Source organism: Lampetra fluviatilis, chromosome 40 (genome assembly GCF_964198595.1).
Source record: "Lampetra fluviatilis chromosome 40, kcLamFluv1.1, whole genome shotgun sequence".
Taxonomy (NCBI): domain Eukaryota; kingdom Metazoa; phylum Chordata; class Hyperoartia; order Petromyzontiformes; family Petromyzontidae; genus Lampetra; species Lampetra fluviatilis.
The window spans coordinates 7,289,983-7,314,116 of record NC_136314.1 but is presented as its reverse complement, the minus strand read 5'-3'; the positions used below and the strand labels follow the sequence as shown (position 1 = coordinate 7,314,116).

General features: G+C 55.3%; 1 protein-coding gene across 1 annotated transcript; it reads left to right on the top strand.

Annotated features, from left to right (window-relative positions):
- The first annotated feature begins 326 nt into the window (after positions 1–326).
- LOC144946183 (mitochondrial-processing peptidase subunit beta-like) lies at positions 327–15,472 on the top strand. The gene is made up of 13 exons (XM_078875008.1): positions 327–453; positions 3,586–3,732; positions 4,955–5,041; positions 5,540–5,669; positions 6,141–6,339; positions 6,779–6,858; positions 7,613–7,728; positions 7,916–8,059; positions 8,524–8,684; positions 8,921–9,006; positions 9,636–9,724; positions 10,411–10,486; positions 15,230–15,472. Exons 1-13 carry the CDS (start codon positions 397–399, stop codon positions 15,292–15,294), a joined length of 1,437 nt encoding a protein of 478 aa, XP_078731134.1. The 5' UTR covers positions 327–396; the 3' UTR covers positions 15,295–15,472.
- The last annotated feature ends 8,662 nt before the right edge of the window (positions 15,473–24,134 follow it).

Sequence of the window (24,134 nt, the reverse complement as noted above, 5' to 3'; positions counted from 1 at the left end):
GAGTTCCTTTTCTCGATGTTGCACTTGTGTCGTTTGTTTGTATTGGTTGTTGTTCTAACTTGCTGACCGACTGTTCAGTCTGTGACACATCTGTGACAAAGAGCTTCATGGCTCATCGGATTCCGACAAGATAAATATAGTGGGAATCTATTAATCGACTACGCAACTGTATCGATCCACACCCACGTGTCAAACCCCCGACCTTGCAATCGATTCGATCCAACGGCACTTATCGAACCATTTGAATCGATTCTCCGTGTCAGGTCCCGTCTCAATGTCCCGGGGTCGTCTCGCCCACAATTATCGAATCGATTACACGCGAATAGCATTGACGCAAAGGAATCGTTTCGTGGCGTAATTGACGCGACGATTCTCGCACTTCGATTCGATCCAACGATGGCGTCGCTGTGTCTGTCTCGGGCTCTGCGCGGCGTTACCCGTCGCGCCACTCGGGTGAGTCGCTCCCTCGTCCACCCTCCTCATTCTCCTCCTCATCGTCCACCTTCGTCACCCCCTCGTCAAGCCGCTCCGACTTAATCGCGGCGGCGGTGGGGGGGAGGCCACGCGCCATCTCCTGCGAAGCGCGCGGCGTCGAGGTCACGGGGACGCTAGTCCCACGCAGGGCTCGCTAGGCCGCGCGGCGGTATCGGGGATTTGGGCCACGGTGGGAGACGTTTCAGTTGTTTTTTAGTTTCATTTATTAGTTAAAACCCTGTTGAGTTGTCGGCTCTTGAATCGGGTGCAACCGCAACGAACAAGAAACACGAACAAGAAAACATCTTAAAGTGATTTCGATGTAAAGCTTTCGTGACTGCAGGGATTCATCTTCTTGGTTCTTTCGGTAAAGTCACGTAGAAGGGAAATAATAAAATAATAAAAAATAAAACATAATAAAATAAATTCTCACGACGTTTCGGCCACAACGCAAGCAGCCATCCTCAGGTGAAGAACAGGTCTGTCGTGAAGACAGCGTCATTCACATCATCATCAACATCATCATCATCATTAACATCAACATCATTAACATCATCATCATCAACATTATCATCATCAACATCATCATCTTTTTTTTCGATGTAAAGCTTTCGTGACTGCAGGGATTCATCTTCTTGGTTCTTTCGGTAAAGTCACGTAGAAGGGAAATAATAAAATAATACAAATAAAACATAATAAAATAATTCTCACGACGTTTCGGCCACAACGCAAGCAGCCGTCCTCAGGTGAAGATCAGGTCTCTAGGGGAGACAGCGTCTGAATGACGCTGTCTCCCCGACAGAACCAAGAAGATGAATCTTAAAGTGATAATTGTTTTTTTACCCTTTCATCTGGCAACAAAACTGACACCTTTTTTTACAAGGAGTCATGTTTGCATAGACCACAATACCTGCGGTCATAATGCAAACAAAAAACACAACTCTGATAATGTGCACTGTCCTTGAAGTTGATTGGTCCACACCCGAGACAGCTTTCCTTAGAGCCTAGTCTCACATGGTGTTGGACCAGATGACGCCAAAAGGCGCATAACTCATCTTAAAGTGACTATGCCAAACAGAAAAATCCAGGAAAAAACAGCAAAAATCTTACAAAAAGCACTGCACACCAACGCTCTGTGCAAAAGTCCCAGTGGGATGTGCCGAGGCAGCAGCAGAGAGCGGCGTTCGTCGCACGCGGCCTCTGCGTTACAGCGAGGCCGTAGCCGTAGCAGCATCCGCAGCAGCCGCAGCAGCAGCAGCCGCAGCAGCAGCAGCAGCAGCCGCAGCAGCAGCAGCCGCAGCAGCAGCAGTAGCCGCAGCAGCCGTAGCAGCAGCCGCAGCAGCCGCAGCAGCAGCCGCAGCAGCAGCAGCCGCAGCAGCAGCAGTAGCCGCAGCAGCCGTAGCAGCAGCCGCAGCAGCCGCAGCAGCAGCCGCAGCAGCAGCAGCCGCAGCAGCCGCAGCAGCAGCAGCAGTAGCAGCAGCAGCAGCCGCAGCAGCCGTAGCAGCAGCCGTAGCAGCAGCCGCAGCAGCAGCAGCCGCAGCAGCCGTAGCAGCAGCCGCAGCAGCCGTAGCAGCAGCCGCAGCAGCCGCAGCAGCCGCAGCAGCAGCAGCCGCAGCAGCAGCAGCCGCAGCAGCAGCAGTAGCAGCAGCAGCAGCCACAGCAGCCGTAGCAGCAGCCGCAGCAGCCGCAGCAGCAGCCGCAGCAGCAGCAGCAGCCGCAGCAGCAGCCGCAGCAGCAGCAGCAGCCGCAGCAGCAGCAGCCGCAGCAGCAGCAGCCGCAGCAGCAGCATCCGCAGCAGCAGCCGCAGCAGCAGCCGCAGCAGCAGCCGCAGCAGCAGCCGCAGCAGCAGCCGCAGCAGCAGCCGCAGCAGCAGCCGCAGCAGCAGCCGCAGCAGCAGCCGCAGCAGCAGCCGCAGCAGCAGCCGCAGCAGCAGCCGCAGCAGCAGCCGCAGCAGCAGCCGCAGCAGCAGCCGCAGCAGCATGACGGTCCCCCGAGCTCGGCTCGCGTGTTCGCGTGCCCCCCCCCTCCCCCCCCGGGGGTAACACTTCTCGGCTCTGGCCGTGACGTTTGCGGTGTTTGTTTGACTTGATTTGACGAGAGCGGCTTTCCTCGAGTGAAGGAGGAAAGTGAGTTGTGAGATTTCTGTGGGTTATTTTTTTGTTATCGCGCAGATTTGCTAGTCGCTTGGTTGTTGTGCGCGTCAGGATGAATAAACGCCGGCTGGCTTGTGTGGGATTCGCAATTGCCGCTTCGTAAGCGTCCCAGTGTCTCCCAGCGGTCATCAGATGCGTTCGTGCAAAAGTGAGGCCGGGTCGATAAAATAAGAACCACGTAGTGGCGCTGAAATTGTCTCTCCCATCTGACCTCGCCTTGCTCTGCGTCTCCCCTTGTGGTCTCCTACCTGTCACCTTCCATCCCCTTGTCTGCAGGCTGACCTTGTGTCTCCTGGAACCTGTACACCCCTTGTCCCTTCCACCTGTGCCGTCTCCCCTCCTGTTTCCCATCTAATTTTGTCTCTATCCTGCGTCTGACCCCACCCCCTGGGACCCCCCTTGTATGTAGCATCCTGCCCCATGTCTCACCTTGTCATACTCCATCTGACCTTGCATCTTTTTCCTCTTATATTTGTCTGCCCTATGCATCGTATTGTCTTCCCTTTTACCGGTATGTCTCCTATTGTCTACTGTCTGCCATATCTCCCCTTCCTGTTTCCCATCTGACCTTGTGTCTCTACTTGTCTGTCTGCCACGTGTCTCTTGACTTTTTACATGACCCTGTATCTTCAATTGTCTCCTGTCTCCCTGACGTCTCAAATCGTCTCCCATCTGTCCGGTGTGTCCCCCACCCATCGCCCATCGGTGTCCCCTCGTCTCCCGCCTGTATTCGTTATCTCCCGTTATTGTTTGTCTCTTCCACCTGCTGACACGTCTCCCTTTGTCTCAATCATTGAACCACCCACCGTCGTCGTCGTCCCCCCGTCCAGCACGGTCCCGAGCTCGGCTCGCGCGCCGCCCCGGGGGGGACACTTCTCGGCTCTCGCCGTGCCGTTTGCGATGTTTTTTTTAACTTGATTTGATGAGAGCGGCTTTCCGCTGTTGTTGACCGATGCAGGCGCCATGGCGGGTGAGTCGCTGCATGAGCACCGTGGGTGATGTGGGCTACGCACAGGCGCTGCTCAACATCCCTGAGACGCAGGTGTCCACACTCGACAATGGCCTCCGTGTGGCCTCCGAGAACTCGGGCCTACACACGTGCACGGTAAGTGATAGCCTCACCACCCCCACCACCCACACCACCCACCACTCTTACACTTACCCCTCACATTACCCTTGCCCCCAAAGACAGATCCTCTGTGTAACCTTCAACAGACCGGTGGGGCAATGGATGTTATTGCTGCCCACCCTCCACCACACACCCCTTACCACCCACCACCCTCACCTCCTTGGCATTACTATCACAAAAGGGCACAGCACAGTCACCATCTGGGTCGTATTTTACTTGAGTCAGGGATGGGGAACCTACGGCCCATCGGACAAACACGGCCCATGACCACACGAGGCCTCCCACTTTAAAACAGCCCGCATTATATTTATCAATCACTTTGCGGCTAATCGGGTACTATGGGGAATATTTTGAACCGTGTTTCAAATTCTAGAACACTTAGTCACTTCTGTCACAATAAGAGGCCCTTTGAATTACAGGAGTGGTGCTAAAAACTTGATTTGGGGCTTTCGTGACTGCAGGAATTACTCTTTGGTTCTTTCTGTAAAGTCACGTAGAAAGAAAATTTATTAAATAATAGCATACGACGTTTCGATTGCAACACAAGCAATCATCATCAGGTACAAATGAGAGAGAAAACAAACCTAGTAAACTTAGAAATACAATGCAATACAACACAGAGAGTCGGTTAACGTAACAGTCAACACCCTACATGGTTGATTACGTTCTTCCAAAAATTGCTAAATTTGAGAGAGAGACAAAACACAGACACGGAGACACATAGAAAGACACACAAGCAGAGAGTGATAACACAGACACAGAGAAACACACACATAGGCACACAGAGAAACAACGCCTCTGTGTCGTGCTTGCAATGACAGCCAACAAAGGGTAATTTAAATACCTATTGAGCCCTACGACACTAGAGTTGCCTGTTATCAGGGCTGTGCTTGTGAGGAGGCTCTGGTTAAATACTTTAAATCTAGTTTATTTTATATATCAGGTAAAGCCTACTTCGCTTTTTCAGATGCGACCTGACCACAAATGATCGCTCAACAAAGTGACTTATCACATGGCAATCTAAACCAGCCAAATGCACGTTTCAAAATGTGGAGGGAAAAACTGGAGAAAAATGTACGCGACCACGGGGAGAACCATGCAAATTCCAAATATACAGGTATCAGGGTGGGGGTCGAACCCACGACCTCCTGCATACCAGGCGAGGGAGATAACATCTCGCCATGTGCGGAGTGAGCAGGTGGGGCTGTGGATCGACGCCGGCAGCCGCTACGAGAACGAGAAGAACAACGGGACCGCCCACTTCCTGGAGCACATGGCCTTCAAGGTGCGAGTGGTCACGTGACCTAGCGTGAGCGCCCTGACCCCCACGCCTTCCCCTTCCTCCCACAACCACCGCAGGGCTCTGCTATGGCTCATTCCCATTGTCTGTCTGTCTGTGCCTGCGTGCGGGTGTGTGTGTTGTGTCTGGGATGTGGGAGTGTAGTGCTAAGCACACTGCTGCGAACCCAACGACCAGAGGTAGATTCCTGGTCATAAACAAAAACAATGGTGAGTATTGGAGCCAGTGCTCTGTCTGCCTTAGGTAAACGCAACCTAAAATGATTACCTGGTGCGATGTGTAAACATCAGCACCGGATAGACGGAGGCGGCCGGGTATGGATTAGCTACCCATCCCGTGTCGTGCTATGCCGGCCTTCATAGTTGCTCGCCAACAGCACTTGCCCCAAAAGTCTGTTAAAGGCTACACGGGGGATCTTTGTCTTTGTTTGCCTGCGCGTGTTTATGTGCCTGCGCGTGTGTGCATGAATGTGTACGTGGATAGGGCACGAAGAAGCGCTCCCAGCTCGACCTGGAGCTGGAGATTGAGAACATGGGCGCTCACCTCAATGCCTACACGTCGCGTGAGCAGACCGTCTACTTCGCCAAGGCCTTCGCACAGGACCTGCCCAAAGGTGAGTGCGCTGCGCCAGGGTGGTCCCCGCACCACCCAAGTTCACTCTCCTCCTCGGTGCAACATCATTGTCACGGTGGCCCCCACACAATAGCTCTGCTGGCCCTCGTTGTCCGAGAGTAGCCGCAGCCGGGCCTGGTGCTGGGCTCGCACCAGGCAGCCCGTGTCCTGGTGCGGGTGGAGAAGTGGCGCTGTGGTTAGGGCTCTTCGTTGTGAACCCAGTGACCTATGAACCGCCTTAGCAAGCACATTTACACGAGTGTGACGCCGCGCTCCTCCGACCCGTGTACACGCTTGAGCTGTCTGCCATCGAAGGTGGTTTGGCGTTGTGCTGGCCACCCACCCCCTCGTGTGCCATGCCGGCCTGCATATGTGCTTGCTTAACACCACTTGCCCCAACAGTCTGTTAAGTCTATAGGGGGGGATCTTTGTCTTTGTGACTGCATGTGTGTGTGACCGCGTGCGCCTCCAGCTGTGGAGATCCTGGCGGACATCATTCAGAACAGCACGTTGGGCGAGGCGGAGATGGAGCGCGAGCGCGGGGTGATCCTGCGCGAGATGCAGGAGGTGGAGACCAACATGCAGGAGGTGGTGTTCGACTACCTCCACGCCACCGCCTACCAGGGCACCGCGCTCGGCAGGACCATCCTGGGGCCCACGAAAAACATAAAGTACGCGCTACCGCCTCTCCCGCCTCGCTCGCGTATGGTTAGAGCCGAGCCGAGGTCCGTTATAATTACGGTGAAAAAGGAGTAGGCCTAACCCTTTGCGGCAATAATACAGCTTCTTGGTTCTTTCGGTAAAGTCACGTAGAAGGGAAGTAATAAAATAATAAAAATAAAACATAATAAAATAATTATCACGACGTTTCGGCTACAACGCAAGCAGCCGTCTTCAGGTGAAGAATAATACAGCTGTCGTGATGTTCAAATGGTCCCATAGATATAATTATGTTGTCCCGCGTAGATTAAGCGCGTTTTTGTATTTGTGCTCGGCCAATGCGAGCGCCCAAGAGCGGCGCCGCGTTTATCCGTGGGGCACGGAGGTCGTGCCTCCACGTGAAACGAGCCGGCGCTGATGGCCGGGTGTGGGCGCATGCGGCGTGTGCAGGTCGATTGCGCGCGGAGACCTGGTCGACTACATCAGCACCCACTACAAGGGGCCCCGCATGGTGCTGTCGGCCGCAGGAGGTACGAACACGGATGCGCACACTTGCACACACGCGCACACTTGCACGCACACGCACACACACGCACACTTGCACACACACGCACACTTGCACACACACGCACACTTGCACGCACACGCACACACGCGCACACTTACACACGCACACTTGCACACACGCACACACACGCACACTTGCACACACACGCACACTTGCACACACACGCGCACACTTGCACGCACACACGCGCACACTTGCACACACACGCGCACACTTGCACACACGCGCACACTTGCACACACGCGCACACTTGCACACACGCGCACACTTACACACGCACACTTACACACACGCGCACGCACACTTGCACACACACGCACACTTGCACACACACGCGCACACTTGCACACACACGCACACTTGCGCACACACGCACACTTGCACACACACGCACACACACTTTCGCACACGCACACGCGCACACTTACACACATGCGCATACTTGCACACACACGCATACTTACACACACTTTGATACACATGCATACTTGCACACACTTGAATGCACACACGCACACAGTTACGCGCACACAAGAATGTTAAATTCAGTCAAGATCTTTTTAAGTGAGGAATGGTCGAGTGTTAGTGGTGGAAATAAACCACCACTTTCATGGGTGCTTGATTTTTGTTTCTGTGTTTGTATTCTTACACATTTCTCCGCGTGTGTGCGTGTACGTCTCTGCGCATGCCGCTGTGCGTCTCTGCGTCGCATGCAGGCGTCCGCCACGAAGAGCTGGTGCAGTTGGCCCAGAAGCACCTGGGCAACCTTCCCTTCCAGTACGAGGGGGACAAGGTGCCCGTGCTGCCCATGTGCCGCTTCACCGGCAGCGAGGTGCGACTCCGGGACCCCCCCCCCCCCCCCGCAATGACCCCCCGTGATCACCCGGCACGATGACCCCGAGGTCCCCCCGTGATGAACCCGCGACCCCCCCGTGTGTGCCGTGCGAGGGCGGCCGTGGCGATGCCTGCCCTAGCCAGTGGTGCGCCCTTCCTGACGTGGCCGTATGCGTGCGGCGCAGATCCTGGTGCGCGACGACAAGATGCCCCTGGCTCACGTGGCGCTGGCCGTGGAGAGCGTTGGCTGGCCCGAGGCCGACACCATCCCCCTCATGGTGGCCAACACGCTCATCGGCAACTGGGATCGCTCCTACGGGGGCGGCGCCGTGAGTCACACTCCCACCGCTCTGTATGCCTACTGCTGCCTGTGTGTGTGTGTAGCTGTCTGTGTGTGTACAGCTGCCTGTGTGTGTGTAGCTGCCTGTGTGTGTGTACAGTTGCCTGTGTGTGTGTAGCTGTCTGTGTGTGTACAACTGCCTGTGTGTGTGTAGCTGCCTGTGTGTACAGCTCTCTGCGTGTGCGTCTGTCTCCAGCTGCCTGTGTGTAGTGTGCGAGTGTGTGTCTACAACTGTCTTTGTCTCTGTACAGGTGTGTGTGTGCTGTGTGTCTTCAGCTGTCTGTATGCCTACAGCTGTGTGCGTGCAGCTGCCTGCGTGCATCTCCAGCTATCTTGTGTTTACAGCCGTGTGTGCGGTCCCGTGCGCGTTCAGCCGCGCGCTGCTTGTGGAGCTGTCGAGTCAGCCGTGTGGACGGCCCGCCCACTGTTTTCTTGCGCCCCACTCCTTGGCAGAACCTGTCGAGCAAGCTGGCGCAGACTTTGGCGCAGAAGAGCGTCTGCCACAGCTACCAGTCGTTCAACACGTGCTACTCTGACACGGGGCTCTGGGGCACGTACATGGTGTGCGACTCCATGGGCATCGAGGAGACGCTCCACTGGGTGCAGGCCGAGTGGTGCGTATGCGACGTCTTCTCCGTCCTCTGTTCTCTGCCATCCAACGACCCCTTTCAGCTCCTCCAACTTCCCACCACCGTGCCGTGTCTCCGTGCCGTGTATCACCACCGTGCCGTGTATCACCACCATGTCATGTGTCACCACCGTGCAATGTCTTACCACCATGTCGTGTGTCACCACTGTGCTTTGTGTCACCACCGTCCCGTGTCTCAGTGCCGTGTATCTCGCCCTGCAGGATGCGCCTGTGCACGTCCGTGACCGACGGTGAGGTGACTCGCGCCAAAAACCTCCTCAAGACCAACATGCTGCTGCAGCTCGATGGTGCGTGCCTGTGAGCGTGTGCGTGTTGTCGTTAGTGCTGTAGCCGAGCGAGCAGTGGTAAGGACGGCGATTAGAGCGCTGCACTACGATCCCAGCAGCCCGGGTTCGATTCCCGCTCGCAGCCAACACCAGTGACGGTTATCTGAAGAAGTCCAAGTCCTCCCCTAGGTAGGCTCGGCCTCAAATGAGTATCTTGTGCGGAGTGTAAACATCAGCACTGGGGAGACGAAGACTGCCAGGCATACTGCTGGCCACCCACCCCATCATGTGCCGTACCGGCCTTCACAGGTGATGCTCTCCAACAGCCGGATGCTGGCCCAACTCCTCATCAGCCAATGTTGACCTCATCTCGAGCCAACCAGCCTGTAGTGCTATCCCTCCCTGTAAACATACAAATCTAGCCAACCAGCCACGAGTACTAACCCTAGACAACTAGCCAACCTATGGGCATATCGCGAATCACTGTAGCTAACCACGCACTAATCCTACCCGACTATCCATCGGCCACCGCCCGGCATTGATGGCGCGGTGCTGGCTCTTGCCCGGCATTCGTTGGTGGTGGGGGTGGCCGGCGGGGGTCGTGGTTCTCACACCGTCGTCTGTGTGTGGCGCCCGCGTGCGACACCCAGGTTCCACTCCGATCTGCGAGGATATCGGGCGGCAGATGCTCTGCTACGGGCGGCGCATTCCCCTGCCCGAGCTGGAGGCGCGAATCGACGTACGTGGGCGCTCGCGCTGATCCCCGTGAAGCCGCAGGCCTCGCTGTGGCCTCGCTGTGGCCTCTGTGAATGAGACCACATTACTCCCCAATACTTGCACCCCCCCCCCGTTGGCTCCGAGTACAGTTCCGGGACAACTCCAAGATGACGATCTCATAATCATCATTGCATTCACATGGCGCTCGCCTAAATGCCTCGGCAACTCAAATTTGCCTTCCATGACATCTCAAACATTTGGAGGGTAACCCCCAATGTGCTGCGCAATGTGATTCGGCACCAGCATGCCAGTGGGCATCGGTGTGTATTTACGGTTAACGCCGTACAATCGGCCAGGGCAGCCTGCCAGGTTTCTACCTTGGACCTCCGCAACAAGCTGCAAACACGCTACAGCTGAGCTGTGTTAGTGTGCATGTCGCTTGGTGCATCCGTAGATTGTGTGTGTGGTATTACGAGGAACACGTTCGTGACAATGTGTGCGTAACACGGTGCGTACGTGTGTGTGTAAGACGGTGTGCGTGTGTGTGTGTAAGACGGTGCGTGTGTGTGTATGACGGTGTGCGTGTGAGTAGCGTGATGTGTGTGTGTTATTCGAGGCTCGTGTGTTCCGTGGTGTGTGGCCGTGCATGTCATGCGTCTGTGTGTGTGTAACACGGTGTGTGTGTGTGCGTATGTACTGCGTGTCTAGGCTGTGGATTCCAAGGTTCTGCGCAGGGTCTGCTCCCACTACATCTACGACAAGTGCCCGGCCGTTGCCGCCGTCGGTCAGTCAGCCTGGGGGATCCACGCTCATGACTAAACTCACACACAGCCCCACCCACACACAGCTCCACCCACACTCAGCTCCACCCACACTCAGCTCCACCCACACACTCAGCCCCACCCACACACTCAGCTCCACCCACACACAGCTCCATCCACACTCAGCTCCACCCACACTCAGCTCCACCCACACTCAGCTCCACCCACACTCAGCTCCACCCACACACAGCCCCACCCACACACAGCTCCACCCACACTCAGCTCCACCCACACTCAGCTCCACCCACACACAGCTCCACCCACACTCAGCTCCACCATCTCTCAGCTCCACCCACACTCAGCTCCACCCACACACAGCTCCACCCACACTCAGCTCCACCCACACACAGCTCCACCCACACTCAGCTCCACCCACACTCAGCTCCACCCACACACAGCTCCACCCACACACAGCTCCACCCACACACAGCTCCACCCACACTCGGCTCCACCCACACTCAGCTCCACCCACACTCAGCTCCACCCACACACGGCTCCACCCACACTCGGCTCCACCCACACTCGGCGCCACCCACACTCGGCTCCACCCACACTCGGCTCCACTCACACACGGCTCCACCCACACTCAGCTCCACCCACACTCAGCTCCACCCACACTCAGCTCCACCCACACTCAGCTCCACCCACACTCAGCCCCACCCACACTCAGCCCCACCCACACACAGCTCCACCCACACTCAGCTCCACCCACACACAGCTCCACCCACCCACACTCAGCTCCACACACACACAGCTCCACCCACACTCAGCTCCACCCACACACAGCTCCACCCACACTCGGCTCCACCCACACTCGGCTCCACCCACACACAGCTCCACCCACACTCAGCTCCACACACACTCAGCTCCACCCACACTCAGCTCCACCCACACTCAGCCCCACCCACACACAGCTCCACCCACCCACACTCAGCTCCACACACACACAGCTCCACCCACACACAGCTCCACCCACACTCAGCTCCACCCACACTCAGCTCCACCCACACACAGCTCCACCCACACTCAGCTCCACCCACACACAGCTCCACCCACACTCAGCTCCACACACACTCAGCTCCACCCACACTCAGCGCCACCCACACTCAGCTCCACCCACACACAGCTCCACCCACACACAGCTCCACACACAGCTCCACTCACACACAGCTCCACCCACACTCAGCTCCACCCAGACACAGCTCCACCCACACACAGCTCCACCCACACTCAGCTCTACCCAGACACAGCTCCACCCACACACAGCTCCACCCACACTCAGCTCCACCCACACACAGCTCCACCCACACACAGCTCCACCCACACTCAGCTCCACCCACACACAGCTCCACCCACACACAGCTCCACACACAGCTCCACTCACACACAGCTCCACCCACACTCAGCTCCACCCAGACACAGCTCCACCCACACACAGCTCCACCCAGACACAGCTCCACCCAGACACAGCTCCACCCACACACAGCTCCACCCACACTCAGCTCCACCCACACACAGCTCCACCCACACACAGCTCCACCCACACTCAGCTCCCCACCCACACACAGCTCCACCCACACTCAGCTCCACCCACACACAGCTCCACCCACACACAGCTCCACCCACACTCAGCTCCACCCACACTCAGCTCCACCCACACACAGCTCCACCCACACACAGCTCCACCCACACACAGCTCCACCCACACACAGCTCCACCCACACACAGCTCCACCCACACACAGCTCCACCCACACACAGCTCCACCCATACACAGCTCCACCCACACACAGCTCCACCCACACTCAGCTCCACCCACACTCAGCTCCACCCACACTCAGCTCCACCCACACTCAGCTCCACACACAGCTCCACCCACACACAGCTCCACCCACACACAGCTCCACCCACACTCAGCTCCACCCACACACAGCTCCACCCACACACAGCTCCACTCACACACAGCTCCACCCACACACAGCTCCACCCACACACAGCTCCACCCACACACAGCTCCACCCACACACAGCTCCACCCACACTCGGCTCCACCCACACTCAGCTCCACCCACACTCGGCTCCACCCACACACGGCTCCACCCACACTCGGCTCCACCCACACTCGGCGCCACCCACACTCGGCTCCACCCACACTCGGCTCCACTCACACACGGCTCCACCCACACTCAGCTCCACCCACACTCAGCTCCACCCACACTCAGCTCCACCCACACTCAGCTCCACCCACACTCAGCCCCACCCACACTCAGCCCCACCCACACACAGCTCCACCCACACTCAGCTCCACCCACACACAGCTCCACCCACCCACACTCAGCTCCACACACACACAGCTCCACCCACACTCAGCTCCACCCACACTCGGCTCCACCCACACTCGGCTCCACCCACACTCGGCTCCACCCACACTCGGCTCCACCCACACTCAGCTCCACACACACTCAGCTCCACCCACACTCAGCTCCACCCACACTCAGCCCCACCCACACACAGCTCCACCCACCCACACTCAGCTCCACACACACACAGCTCCACCCACACACAGCTCCACCCACACTCAGCTCCACCCACACTCAGCTCCACCCACACACAGCTCCACCCACACTCAGCTCCACCCACACACAGCTCCACACACACTCAGCTCCACCCACACTCAGCGCCACCCACACTCAGCTCCACCCACACACAGCTCCACCCACACACAGCTCCACACACAGCTCCACTCACACACAGCTCCACCCACACTCAGCTCCACCCAGACACAGCTCCACCCACACACAGCTCCACCCACACTCAGCTCCACCCAGACACAGCTCCACCCACACACAGCTCCACCCACACTCAGCTCCACCCACACTCAGCTCCACCCACACACAGCTCCACCCACACACAGCTCCACCCACACTCAGCTCCACCCACACACAGCTCCACCCACACTCAGCTCCACCCACACACAGCTCCACCCACACACAGCTCCACCCACACTCAGCTCCACCCACACACAGCTCCACCCACACTCAGCTCCACCCACACTCAGCTCCACCCACACACAGCTCCACCCACACACAGCTCCACCCACACACAGCTCCACCCACACTCGGCTCCACCCACACTCAGCTCCACCCACACTCAGCTCCACCCACACACGGCTCCACCCACACTCGGCTCCACCCACACTCGGCGCCACCCACACTCGGCTCCACCCACACTCGGCTCCACTCACACACGGCTCCACCCACACTCAGCTCCACCCACACTCAGCTCCACCCACACTCAGCTCCACCCACACTCAGCTCCACCCACACTCAGCCCCACCCACACTCAGCCCCACCCACACACAGCTCCACCCACACTCAGCTCCACCCACACACAGCTCCACCCACCCACACACAGCTCCACCCACACTCAGCTCCACCCACACACAGCTCCACCCACACTCGGCTCCACCCACACTCGGCTCCACCCACACACAGCTCCACCCACACTCAGCTCCACACACACTCAGCTCCACCCACACTCAGCTCCACCCACACTCAGCCCCACCCACACACAGCTCCACCCACCCACACTCAGCTCCACACACACACAGCTCCACCCACACACAGCTCCACCCACACTCAGCTCCACCCACACTCAGCTCCACCCACACACAGCTCCACCCACACTCAGCTCCACACACACTCAGCTCCACCCACACTCAGCGCCACCCACACTCAGCTCCACCCACACACAGCTCCACCCACACACAGCTCCACACACAGCTCCACTCACACACAGCTCCACCCACACTCAGCTCCACCCAGACACAGCTCCACCCACACACAGCTCCACCCAGACACAGCTCCACCCAGACACAGCTCCACCCACACACAGCTCCACCCACACTCAGCTCCACCCACACACAGCTCCACCCACACACAGCTCCACCCACACACAGCTCCACCCACACACAGCTCCACCCACACTCAGCTCCACCCACACACAGCTCCACCCACACACAGCTCCACCCACACACAGCTCCACCCACACTCAGCTCCACCCACACACAGCTCCACCCACACACAGCTCCACCCACACACAGCTCCACCCACACACAGCTCCACCCACACACAGCTCCACCCACACACAGCTCCACCCACACACAGCTCCACCCATACACAGCTCCACCCACACTCAGCTCCACCCACACTCAGCTCCACCCACACTCAGCTCCACCCAGACACAGAGCCCCACCGACCAGAGGTCGCGATCGGGTATCCGGTACCCGTACCCTACCCGATACCCGGCTACCCGTACCTGGCCGGGTACGGGTACGGGTAGGCCTTGAGTCACTAGTGAGTAACTGTTTGTCACTCATTTCCCAACGTCTTGTCTCTTCTCACAATTCAAGTTCCTAGAATCAACCCACCCACGCCTGCAACATGGCTTCATCCCAGAGGTCGCAATCGGGTACCCGTACCCGGCCGGGTACGGGTAGCCGGGTATCGGGTAGGGTACTGGTACGGGTACCCATTTGCGACCCTGGTGCGACCGGGTACGGGTAAGGAATCAAAACCCGTTTGCGACCTCTGCCACCGACACAGTGGATTCTGTGTGGTAGTGGCGGAGACGGCGCGCTCAAAGTTGAGACCGTTAACGTTCTGTAACCGTGTGCTTCATCTTTCCCATCCTTCCCCGATGCCTGCAGGTCCCATCGAGCAGCTGCCCGACTACAACCGCATTCGCAGTGCCATGTATTGGCTGCGTCTGTAGCCGCTGGCGTGGCACACGGAACTGGCGACCGCGCCAACGCAACCCCCCCCCCCCACCCCACTCCACAATACTAAACACAAAACAAAAATGTTCACGTCCCACTGAGATGATGCGTGCGCACGTCGCGTCCGTCCATCGTCCCCCTGAACAATAAAGGTTGAACGTCTCGTCATAGCCAAGCCGAAGCGCCGAGTGAATTTGTGCGCGTGACCCTGCGTGGCCGGGGAGACGGGATTGGGGGGGGGCCCTTCTGAGACCACGGAAGCACAGGCCAAGCGTCCTGAGAGAGGCCGCACGATGCAGCGAGCAAGGAGGCACGCGCAGTCTGGGGACGTGTGAAGCTTCGATCGTCATCGGCGTACTCGCCCTGACCATACCGGTACTAGCCACCCAGTGACTAGTACCAGCCCCTTGCCGTACCCAACTAGCCACCCAGGGCATCAGCCCTCGCCCTGACCGTACCCAACTAGTCACCCAGTCATTAGTCTGGGTAAACAAGCTTAATAAAACAGGAACTAAGAATATAACAAAGTAATCATAACAATAGAACATACTATTGTAATTAAGGTCGTTGGGACAACGTCTGGAATTCAGTATTCTTCATTAAGTTTCTTTCACAGCCCTCACTATGCTCGTTCCTCTGCTCCATGGCTCCTTCACGCTGTTGGCAGACAGCGTAAGAGGGAGAGAGAGAGACTGCCGCGGCCCGCCACGTGGCAGGCTCCGGACCACGGCACCCGCCACGTGGCTTCCACCTTCGTTCCTCCAAGCTCTGACCACGTGCTGTCCGTCTCCGCCCCTTTTAATCCCTGGCCCACGTGATGCCTCGCAGCCAATCCTCAGCCACATCCCCGGAACCTTCCAGAGCCCACTCTACGGCCCCAGGGCCACGCCCCTAACTCGACTCCCCATTGGTTGTGGGCTGAGGCCGGCAGAGTCGATCATCATTCAGGTGTAACCTCACATTACACTTTGCACTGAGCCTAGCACGAACTCTGACTTCCCCTCTGACTCCGCCAAGCTCCGTGTCCGTTTGTTGGTTTGCTGTCCGGTTGTGGTGGGCACAGTGTGTGTGCGAGTGTCTGACCGTCATGATAAATCATCTCCCGGTTATATTCACTCAAAATACATCGTAAAACTTGAGTAATTATCAGCATTCTTGGGATATTTGCCAGCAGTACCAATGAATGTAATAAATTGCAATCAGCTGTCTGCATCATGACAACCTGACATTTGCCGATGGGGTCATATTCATCATTGTCAAATTCTGCACCACATTCACCGTTTCATTTGGAGGGAGTTTTCTCGTCCGGAGAATCCCACTCGCCTGAGTCCCAGTGAGAGGCCTAGTCCTTGCAGGAGATTGGCTGGTGAGCAATGGGGTCGGACTAGAGGTGGTTTCAGTGGGGTTAGGGATAGGGTTGATTAGAGCAATTGGTTCAAAACGTGATTTAGTGATGTTGCGTTGGCAGTGATGCACAAATAACAACGCTCACAATTCGTCAATACTGCCTTTTAAGGGGAAATATTTGGTTATGGTGAGATTTAGGGGTGATTCGCTCGTGGTTACACTGGTTTGGGTGAGTGGTAATTCTGAAGGTTGGTTAGTAGCTGGCTGAGTAAGCTACCACGTCGTGCTAATGCTCGTGTGCGAGCTGCTTTGGGAGATCTGGTCAGCAGAAAGGCGATAACTCGATGGTGGGCTCGTTTCTTTGAGATGAGGCTCGTATTTGACTAATAGAGTTAGGGCTAGCGTAGCTATGGTTAGGGTTAGAATTTGGTAGCCTTGTGTGTTTATGGCCAGGCCAAGTGTTGTGGTTAGATTAAGCATTTGGTTGGCGAGTGTTTATGACTCGGGCTAGTGTGGTGATGGATAGGGCTAGTGTGGTTATGGCTCGGGATAGTATTTTGTCGGCGATTGTGGTTATGGTTAGGGCTTGTATGGTATTGTCTAGGGCTAGTGTGGTATTGACTAGGGCTGGTGTGGTATTGACTAGGGCTAGTGTGGTATTGACTAGGGCTGGTGTGGTATTGACTAGGGCTGGTGTGGTATTGACTAGGGCTGGTGTGGTATTGACTAGGGCTAGTGTGGTATTGACTAGGGCTGGTGTGGTATTGACTAGGGCTGGTGAGGTATTGACTAGGGCTGGTGTGGTATTGACTAGGGCTAGTGTGGTATTGACTAGGGCTGGTGTGGTATTGACTAGGGCTAGTGTGGTATTGACTAGGGCTGGTGTGTTGACTAGGGCTGGTGTGGTATTGACTAGGGCTGATGTGGTATTGACTAGGGCTAGTGTGGTATTGACTAGAGCTAGTGTGGTATTGACTAGGGCTAGTGTGGTATTGACTAGGGCTGGCGTGGTATTGACTAGTGTGTTATTGACTAGGGCTGGTGTGGTATTGACTAGGGCTGGTGTGGTATTGACTAGGGCTAGTGTGGTATTGACTAGGGCTAGTGTGGTATTGACTAGGGCTGGTGTGGTATTGACTAGGGCTGGTGTGGTATTGACTAGGGCTGGTGTGGTATTGACTAGGGCTGGTGTGGTATTGACTAGGGCTGGTGTGGTATTGACTAGGGCTGGTGTGGTATTGACTAGGGCTGGTGTGGTATTGACTAGGGCTGGTGTGGTATTGACTAGGTCTGGTGTGGTATTGACTAGGGCTGGTGTGGTATTGACTAGGGCTAGTGTGGTATTGACTAGGGCTAGTGAGGTATTGACTAGGGCTGGTGTGGTATTGACTAGGGCTAGTGTGGTATTGACTAGGGCTGGTGTGGTATTGACTAGGGCTAGTGTGGTATTGACTAGGGCTGGTGTGGTATTGACTAGGGCTAGTGAGGTATTGACTAGGGCTGGTGAGGTATTGACTAGGGCTAGTGTGGTATTGACTAGGGCTGGTGTGGTATTGACTAGGGCTGGTGTGGTATTGACTAGGGCTGGTGTGGTATTGACTAGGGCTGGTGTGGTATTGACTAGGGCTGGTGTGGTATTGACTAGGGCTGGTGTGGTATTGACTAGGGCTAGTGTGGTATTGACTAGGGCTGGTGTGGTATTGACTAGGGCTGGTGAGGTATTGACTAGGGCTGGTGTGGTATTGACTAGGGCTAGTGTGGTATTGACTAGGGCTGGTGTGGTATTGACTAGGGCTGGTGTGGTATTGACTAGTGTGGTATTGACTAGGGCTGGTGTGGTATTGACTAGGGCTGGTGTGGTATTGACTAGGGCTGGTGTGGTATTGACTAGGGCTGGTGTGGTATTGACTAGGGCTGGTGTGGTATTGACTAGGGCTAGTGTGGTATTGACTAGGGCTGGTGTGGTATTGACTAGGGCTAGTGTGGTATTGACTAGGGCTGGTGTGGTATTGACTAGGGCTGGTGTGCTATTGACTAGTGTGGTATTGACTAGGGCTGGTGTGGTATTGACTAGGGCTGGTGTGGTATTGACTAGGGCTGGTGTGGTATTGACTAGGGCTGGTGTGGTATTGACTAGGGCTGGTGTGGTATTGACTAGGGCTAGTGTGGTATTGACTAGGGCTGGTGTGGTATTGACTAGGGCTGGTGAGGTATTGACTAGGGCTAGTGTGGTATTGACTAGAGCTAGTGTGGTATTGACTAGGACTAGTGTGGTATTGACTAGGGCTGGTGTGGTATTGACTAGTGTGTTATTGACTAGGGCTGGTGTGGTATTGACTAGGGCTGGTGTGGTATTGACTAGGGCTAGTGTGGTATTGACTAGGGCTAGTGTGGTATTGACTAGGGCTGGTGTGGTATTGACTAGGGCTGGTGTGGTATTGACTAGGGCTGGTGTGGTATTGACTAGGGCTGGTGTGGTATTGACTAGGGCTGGTGTGGTATTGACTAGGGCTAGTGAGGTATTGACTAGGGCTGGTGAGGTATTGACAAGGGCTAGTGTGGTATTGACTAGGGCTGGTGTGGTATTGACTAGGGCTGGTGTGGTATTGACTAGGGCTAGTGAGGTATTGACTAGGGCTAGTGTGGTATTGACTAGGGCTAGTGTGGTATTGACTAGGGCTGGTGTGGTATTGACTAGGGCTAGTGTGGTATTGACGAGGGCTAGTGTGGTAGTGACTAGGGCTAGTGAGGTATTGACTAGGGCTGGTGTGGTATTGACTAGGGCTGGTGTGGTATTGACTAGGGCTGGTGTGGTATTGACTAGGGCTAGTGTGGTATTGACTAGGGCTGGTGTGGTATTGACTAGGGCTAGTGAGGTATTGACTAGGGCTGGTGAGGTATTGACTAGGGCTAGTGTGGTATTGACTAGGGCTGGTGTGGTATTGACTAGGGCTGGTGTGGTATTGACTAGGGCTGGTGTGGTATTGACTAGGGCTGGTGTGGTATTGACTAGGGCTGGTGTGGTATTGACTAGGGCTGGTGTGGTATTGACTAGGGCTGGTGTGGTATTGACTAGGGCTGGTGTGGTATTGACTAGGGCTAGTGTGGTATTGACTAGGGCTGGTGTGGTATTGACTAGGGCTGGTGAGGTATTGACTAGGGCTGGTGTGGTATTGACTAGGGCTAGTGTGGTATTGACTAGAGCTGGTGTGGTATTGACTAGGGCTAGTGTGGTATTGACTAGGGCTGGTGTATTGACTAGGGCTGGTGTGGTATTGACTAGGGCTGGTGTGGTATTGACTAGGGCTAGTGTGGTATTGACTAGAGCTAGTGTGGTATTGACTAGGGCTAGTGTGGTATTGACTAGGGCTGGTGTGGTATTGACTAGGGCTGGTGTGGTATTGACTAGGGCTGGTGTGGTATTGACTAGGGCTAGTGTGGTATTGACTAGGGCTGGTGTGGTATTGACTAGGGCTGGTGAGGTATTGACTAGGGCTGGTGTGGTATTGACTAGGGCTAGTGTGGTATTGACTAGGGCTGGTGTGGTATTGACTAGGGCTAGTGTGGTATTGACTAGGGCTGGTGTATTGACTAGGGCTGGTGTGGTATTGACTAGGGCTGGTGTGGTATTGACTAGGGCTAGTGTGGTATTGACTAGAGCTAGTGTGGTATTGACTAGGGCTAGTGTGGTATTGACTAGGGCTGGTGTGGTATTGACTAGTGTGTTATTGACTAGGGCTGGTGTGGTATTGACTAGGGCTGGTGTGGTATTGACTAGGGCTAGTGTGGTATTGACTAGGGCGAGTGTGGTATTGACTAGGGCTGGTGTGGTATTGACTAGGGCTGGTGTGGTATTGACTAGGGCTGGTGTGGTATTGACTAGGGCTGGTGTGGTATTGACTAGGGCTGGTGTGGTATTGACTAGGGCTGGTGTGGTATTGACTAGGGCTGATGTGGTATTGACTAGGTCTGGTGTGGTATTGACTAGGGCTGGTGTGGTATTGACTAGGGCTAGTGTGGTATTGACTAGGGCTAGTGAGGTATTGACTAGGGCTGGTGTGGTATTGACTAGGGTTAGTGTGGTATTGACTAGGGCTAGTGAGGTATTGACTAGGGCTAGTGTGGTATTGACTAGGGCTAGTGTGGTATTGACTAGGGCTGGTGTGGTATTGACTAGGGCTGGTGTGGTATTGACTAGGGCTGGTGTGGTATTGACTAGGGCTAGTGTGGTATTGACTAGGGCTGGTGTGGTATTGACTAGGGCTAGTGAGGTATTGACTAGGGCTGGTGAGGTATTGACTAGGGCTAGTGTGGTATTGACTAGGGCTGGTGTGGTATTGACTAGGGCTGGTGTAGTTTTGACTAGGGCTGGTGTGGTATTGACTAGGGCTAGTGTGGTATTGACTAGGGCTGGTGTGGTATTGACTAGGGCTAGTGCAGTATTGACTTGGGCTGGTGTGGTATTGACTAGGGCTGGTGTGGTATTGACTAGGGCTGGTGTGGTATTGACTAGGGCTGGTGTGGTATTGACTAGGGCTGGTGTGGTATTGACTAGGGCTGGTGTGGTATTGACTAGGGCTGGTGAGGTATTGACTAGGGCTGGTGTGGTATTGACTAGGGCTAGTGTGGTATTGACTAGGGCTGGTGTGGTATTGACTAGGGCTGGTGAGGTATTGACTAGGGCTGGTGTGGTATTGACTAGGGCTGGTGTAGTTTTGACTAGGGCTGGTGTGGTATTGACTAGGGCTAGTGTGGTATTGACTAGGGCTGGTGTGGTATTGACTAGGGCTAGTGCGGTATTGACTAGGGCTGGTGTGGTATTGACTAGGGCTGGTGTGGTATTGACTAGGGCTGGTGTGGTATTGACTAGGGCTGGTGTGGTATTGACTAGGGCTGGTGTGGTATTGACTAGGGCTGGTGAGGTATTGACTAGGGCTGGTGTGGTATTGACTAGGGCTAGTGTGGTATTGACTAGGGCTGGTGTGGTATTGACTAGGGCTGGTGTGGTATTGACTAGGGCTGGTGTATTGACTAGGGCTGGTGTGGTATTGACTAGGGCTGGTGTGGTATTGACTAGGGCTAGTGTGGTATTGACTAGAGCTAGTGTGGTATTGACTAGGGCTAGTGTGGTATTGACTAGGGCTGGTGTGGTATTGACTAGTGTTTTATTGACTAGGGCTGGTGTGGTATTGACTAGGGCTGGTGTGGTATTGACTAGGGCTAGTGTGGTATTGACGAGGGCTAGTGTGGTATTGACTAGGGCTAGTGAGGTATTGACTAGGGCTGGTGTGGTATTGACTAGGGCTGGTGTGGTATTGACTAGGGCTGGTGTGGTATTGACTAGGGCTAGTGTGGTATTGACTAGGGCTGGCGTGGTATTGACTAGGGCTAGTGAGGTATTGACTAGGGCTGGTGAGGTATTGACTAGGGCTAGTGTGGTATTGACTAGGGCTGGTGTGGTATTGACTAGGGCTGGTGTAGTTTTGACTAGGGCTGGTGTGGTATTGACTAGGGCTGGTGAGGTATTGACTAGGGCTGGTGTGGTATTGACTAGGGCTGGTGTAGTTTTGACTAGGGCTGGTGTGGTATTGACTAGGGCTAGTGTGGTATTGACTAGGGCTAGTGTGGTATTGACTAGGGCTGGTGTGGTATTGACTAGGGCTGGTGTGGTATTGACTAGGGCTGGTGTGGTATTGACTAGGGCTGGTGTGGTATTGACTAGTGTTGTATTGACTACGGCTGGTGTGGTATTGACTAGGGCTAGTGTGGTATTGACTAGGGCTGGTGTGGTATTGACTAGGGCTGGTGTGGTATTGACTAGGGCTAGTGTGGTATCAACTAGGGCTGGTGTGGTATTGACTAGGGCTGGTGTGGTATTGACTAGGGCTGGTGTGGTATTGACTAGGGCTAGTGAGGTATTGACTAGGGCTGGTGAGGTATTGACTAGGGCTGGTGTGGTATTGACTAGGGCTGGTGTGGTATTGACTAGGGCTGGTGTGGTATTGACTAGGGCTGGTGTGGTATTGACTAGGGCTGGTGTGGTATTGACTAGGGCTGGTGTAGTTTTGTCTAGGGCTGGTGTGGTATTGACTAGGGCTGGTGAGGTATTGACTAGGGCTGGTGTGGTATTGACTAGGGCTGGTGTAGTTTTGACTAGGGCTGGTGTGGTATTGACTAGGGCTAGTGTGGTATTGACTAGGGCTAGTGTGGTATTGACTAGGGCTGGTGTGGTATTGACTAGGGCTGGTGTGGTATTGACTAGGGCTGGTGTGGTATTGACTAGTGTTGTATTGACTACGGCTGGTGTGGTATTGACTAGGGCTAGTGTGGTATTGACTAGGGCTGGTGTGGTATTGACTAGGGCTGGTGTGGTATTGACTAGGGCTAGTGTGGTATCAACTAGGGCTGGTGTGGTATTGACTAGGGCTGGTGTGGTATTGACTAGTGAGGTATTGACTAGGGCTGGTGTGGTATTGACTAGGGCTGGTGTGGTATTGACTAGGGCTGGTGTGGTATTGACTAGAGCTGGTGAGGTATTGACTAAGGCTGGTGTGGTATTGACTAGGGCTAGTGTGGTATCAACTAGGGCTTGTGTGGTATTGACTAGGGCTGGTGTGGTATTGACTAGGGCTGGTGTGGTATTGACTAGGGCTGGTGTGGTATTGACTAGGGCTGGTGTGGTATTGACTAGGGCTAGTGTGGTATCAACTAGGGCTGGTGTGGTATTGACTAGGGCTGGTGTGGTATTGACTAGTGAGGTATTGACTAGGGCTGGTGTGGTATTGACTAGGGCTGGTGTGGTATTGACTAGGGCTGGTGTGGTATTGACTAGAGCTGGTGAGGTATTGACTAAGGCTGGTGTGGTATTGACTAGGGCTAGTGTGGTATCAACTAGGGCTGGTGTGGTATTGACTAGGGCTGGTGTGGTATTGACTAGGGCTGGTGTGGTATTGACTAGGGCTGGTGTGGTATTGACTAGGGCTGGTGTGGTATTGACTAGGGCTGGTGTAGTTTTGACTAGGGCTGGTGTGGTATTGACTAGGGCTGGTGAGGTATTGACTAGGGCTGGTGTGGTATTGACTAGGGCTGGTGTAGTTTTGACTAGGGCTGGTGTGGTATTGACTAGGGCTAGCTGGTGTGGTATTGACTAGGGCTGGTGTGGTATTGACTAGGGCTAGTGTGGTATTGACTAGGGCTGGTGTGGTATTGACTAGGGCTGGTGTGGTATTGACTAGGGCTAGTGTGGTATTGACTAGGGCTAGTGAGGTATTGACTAGGGCTGGTGTGGTATTGACTAGGGCTGGTGTGGTATTGACTAGGGCTGGTGTGGTATTGACTAGGGCTAGTGTGGTATTGACTAGGGCTGGTGTGGTATTGACTAGGGCTGGTGTGGTATTGACTAGGGCTTGTAGTTGGTTGCTGCTGCTCCTGTGCCTGCACTGCCCGAGCTCGCCGTTTCGTGGCGCCTGCGTGAGACGGGGGAGGAGGT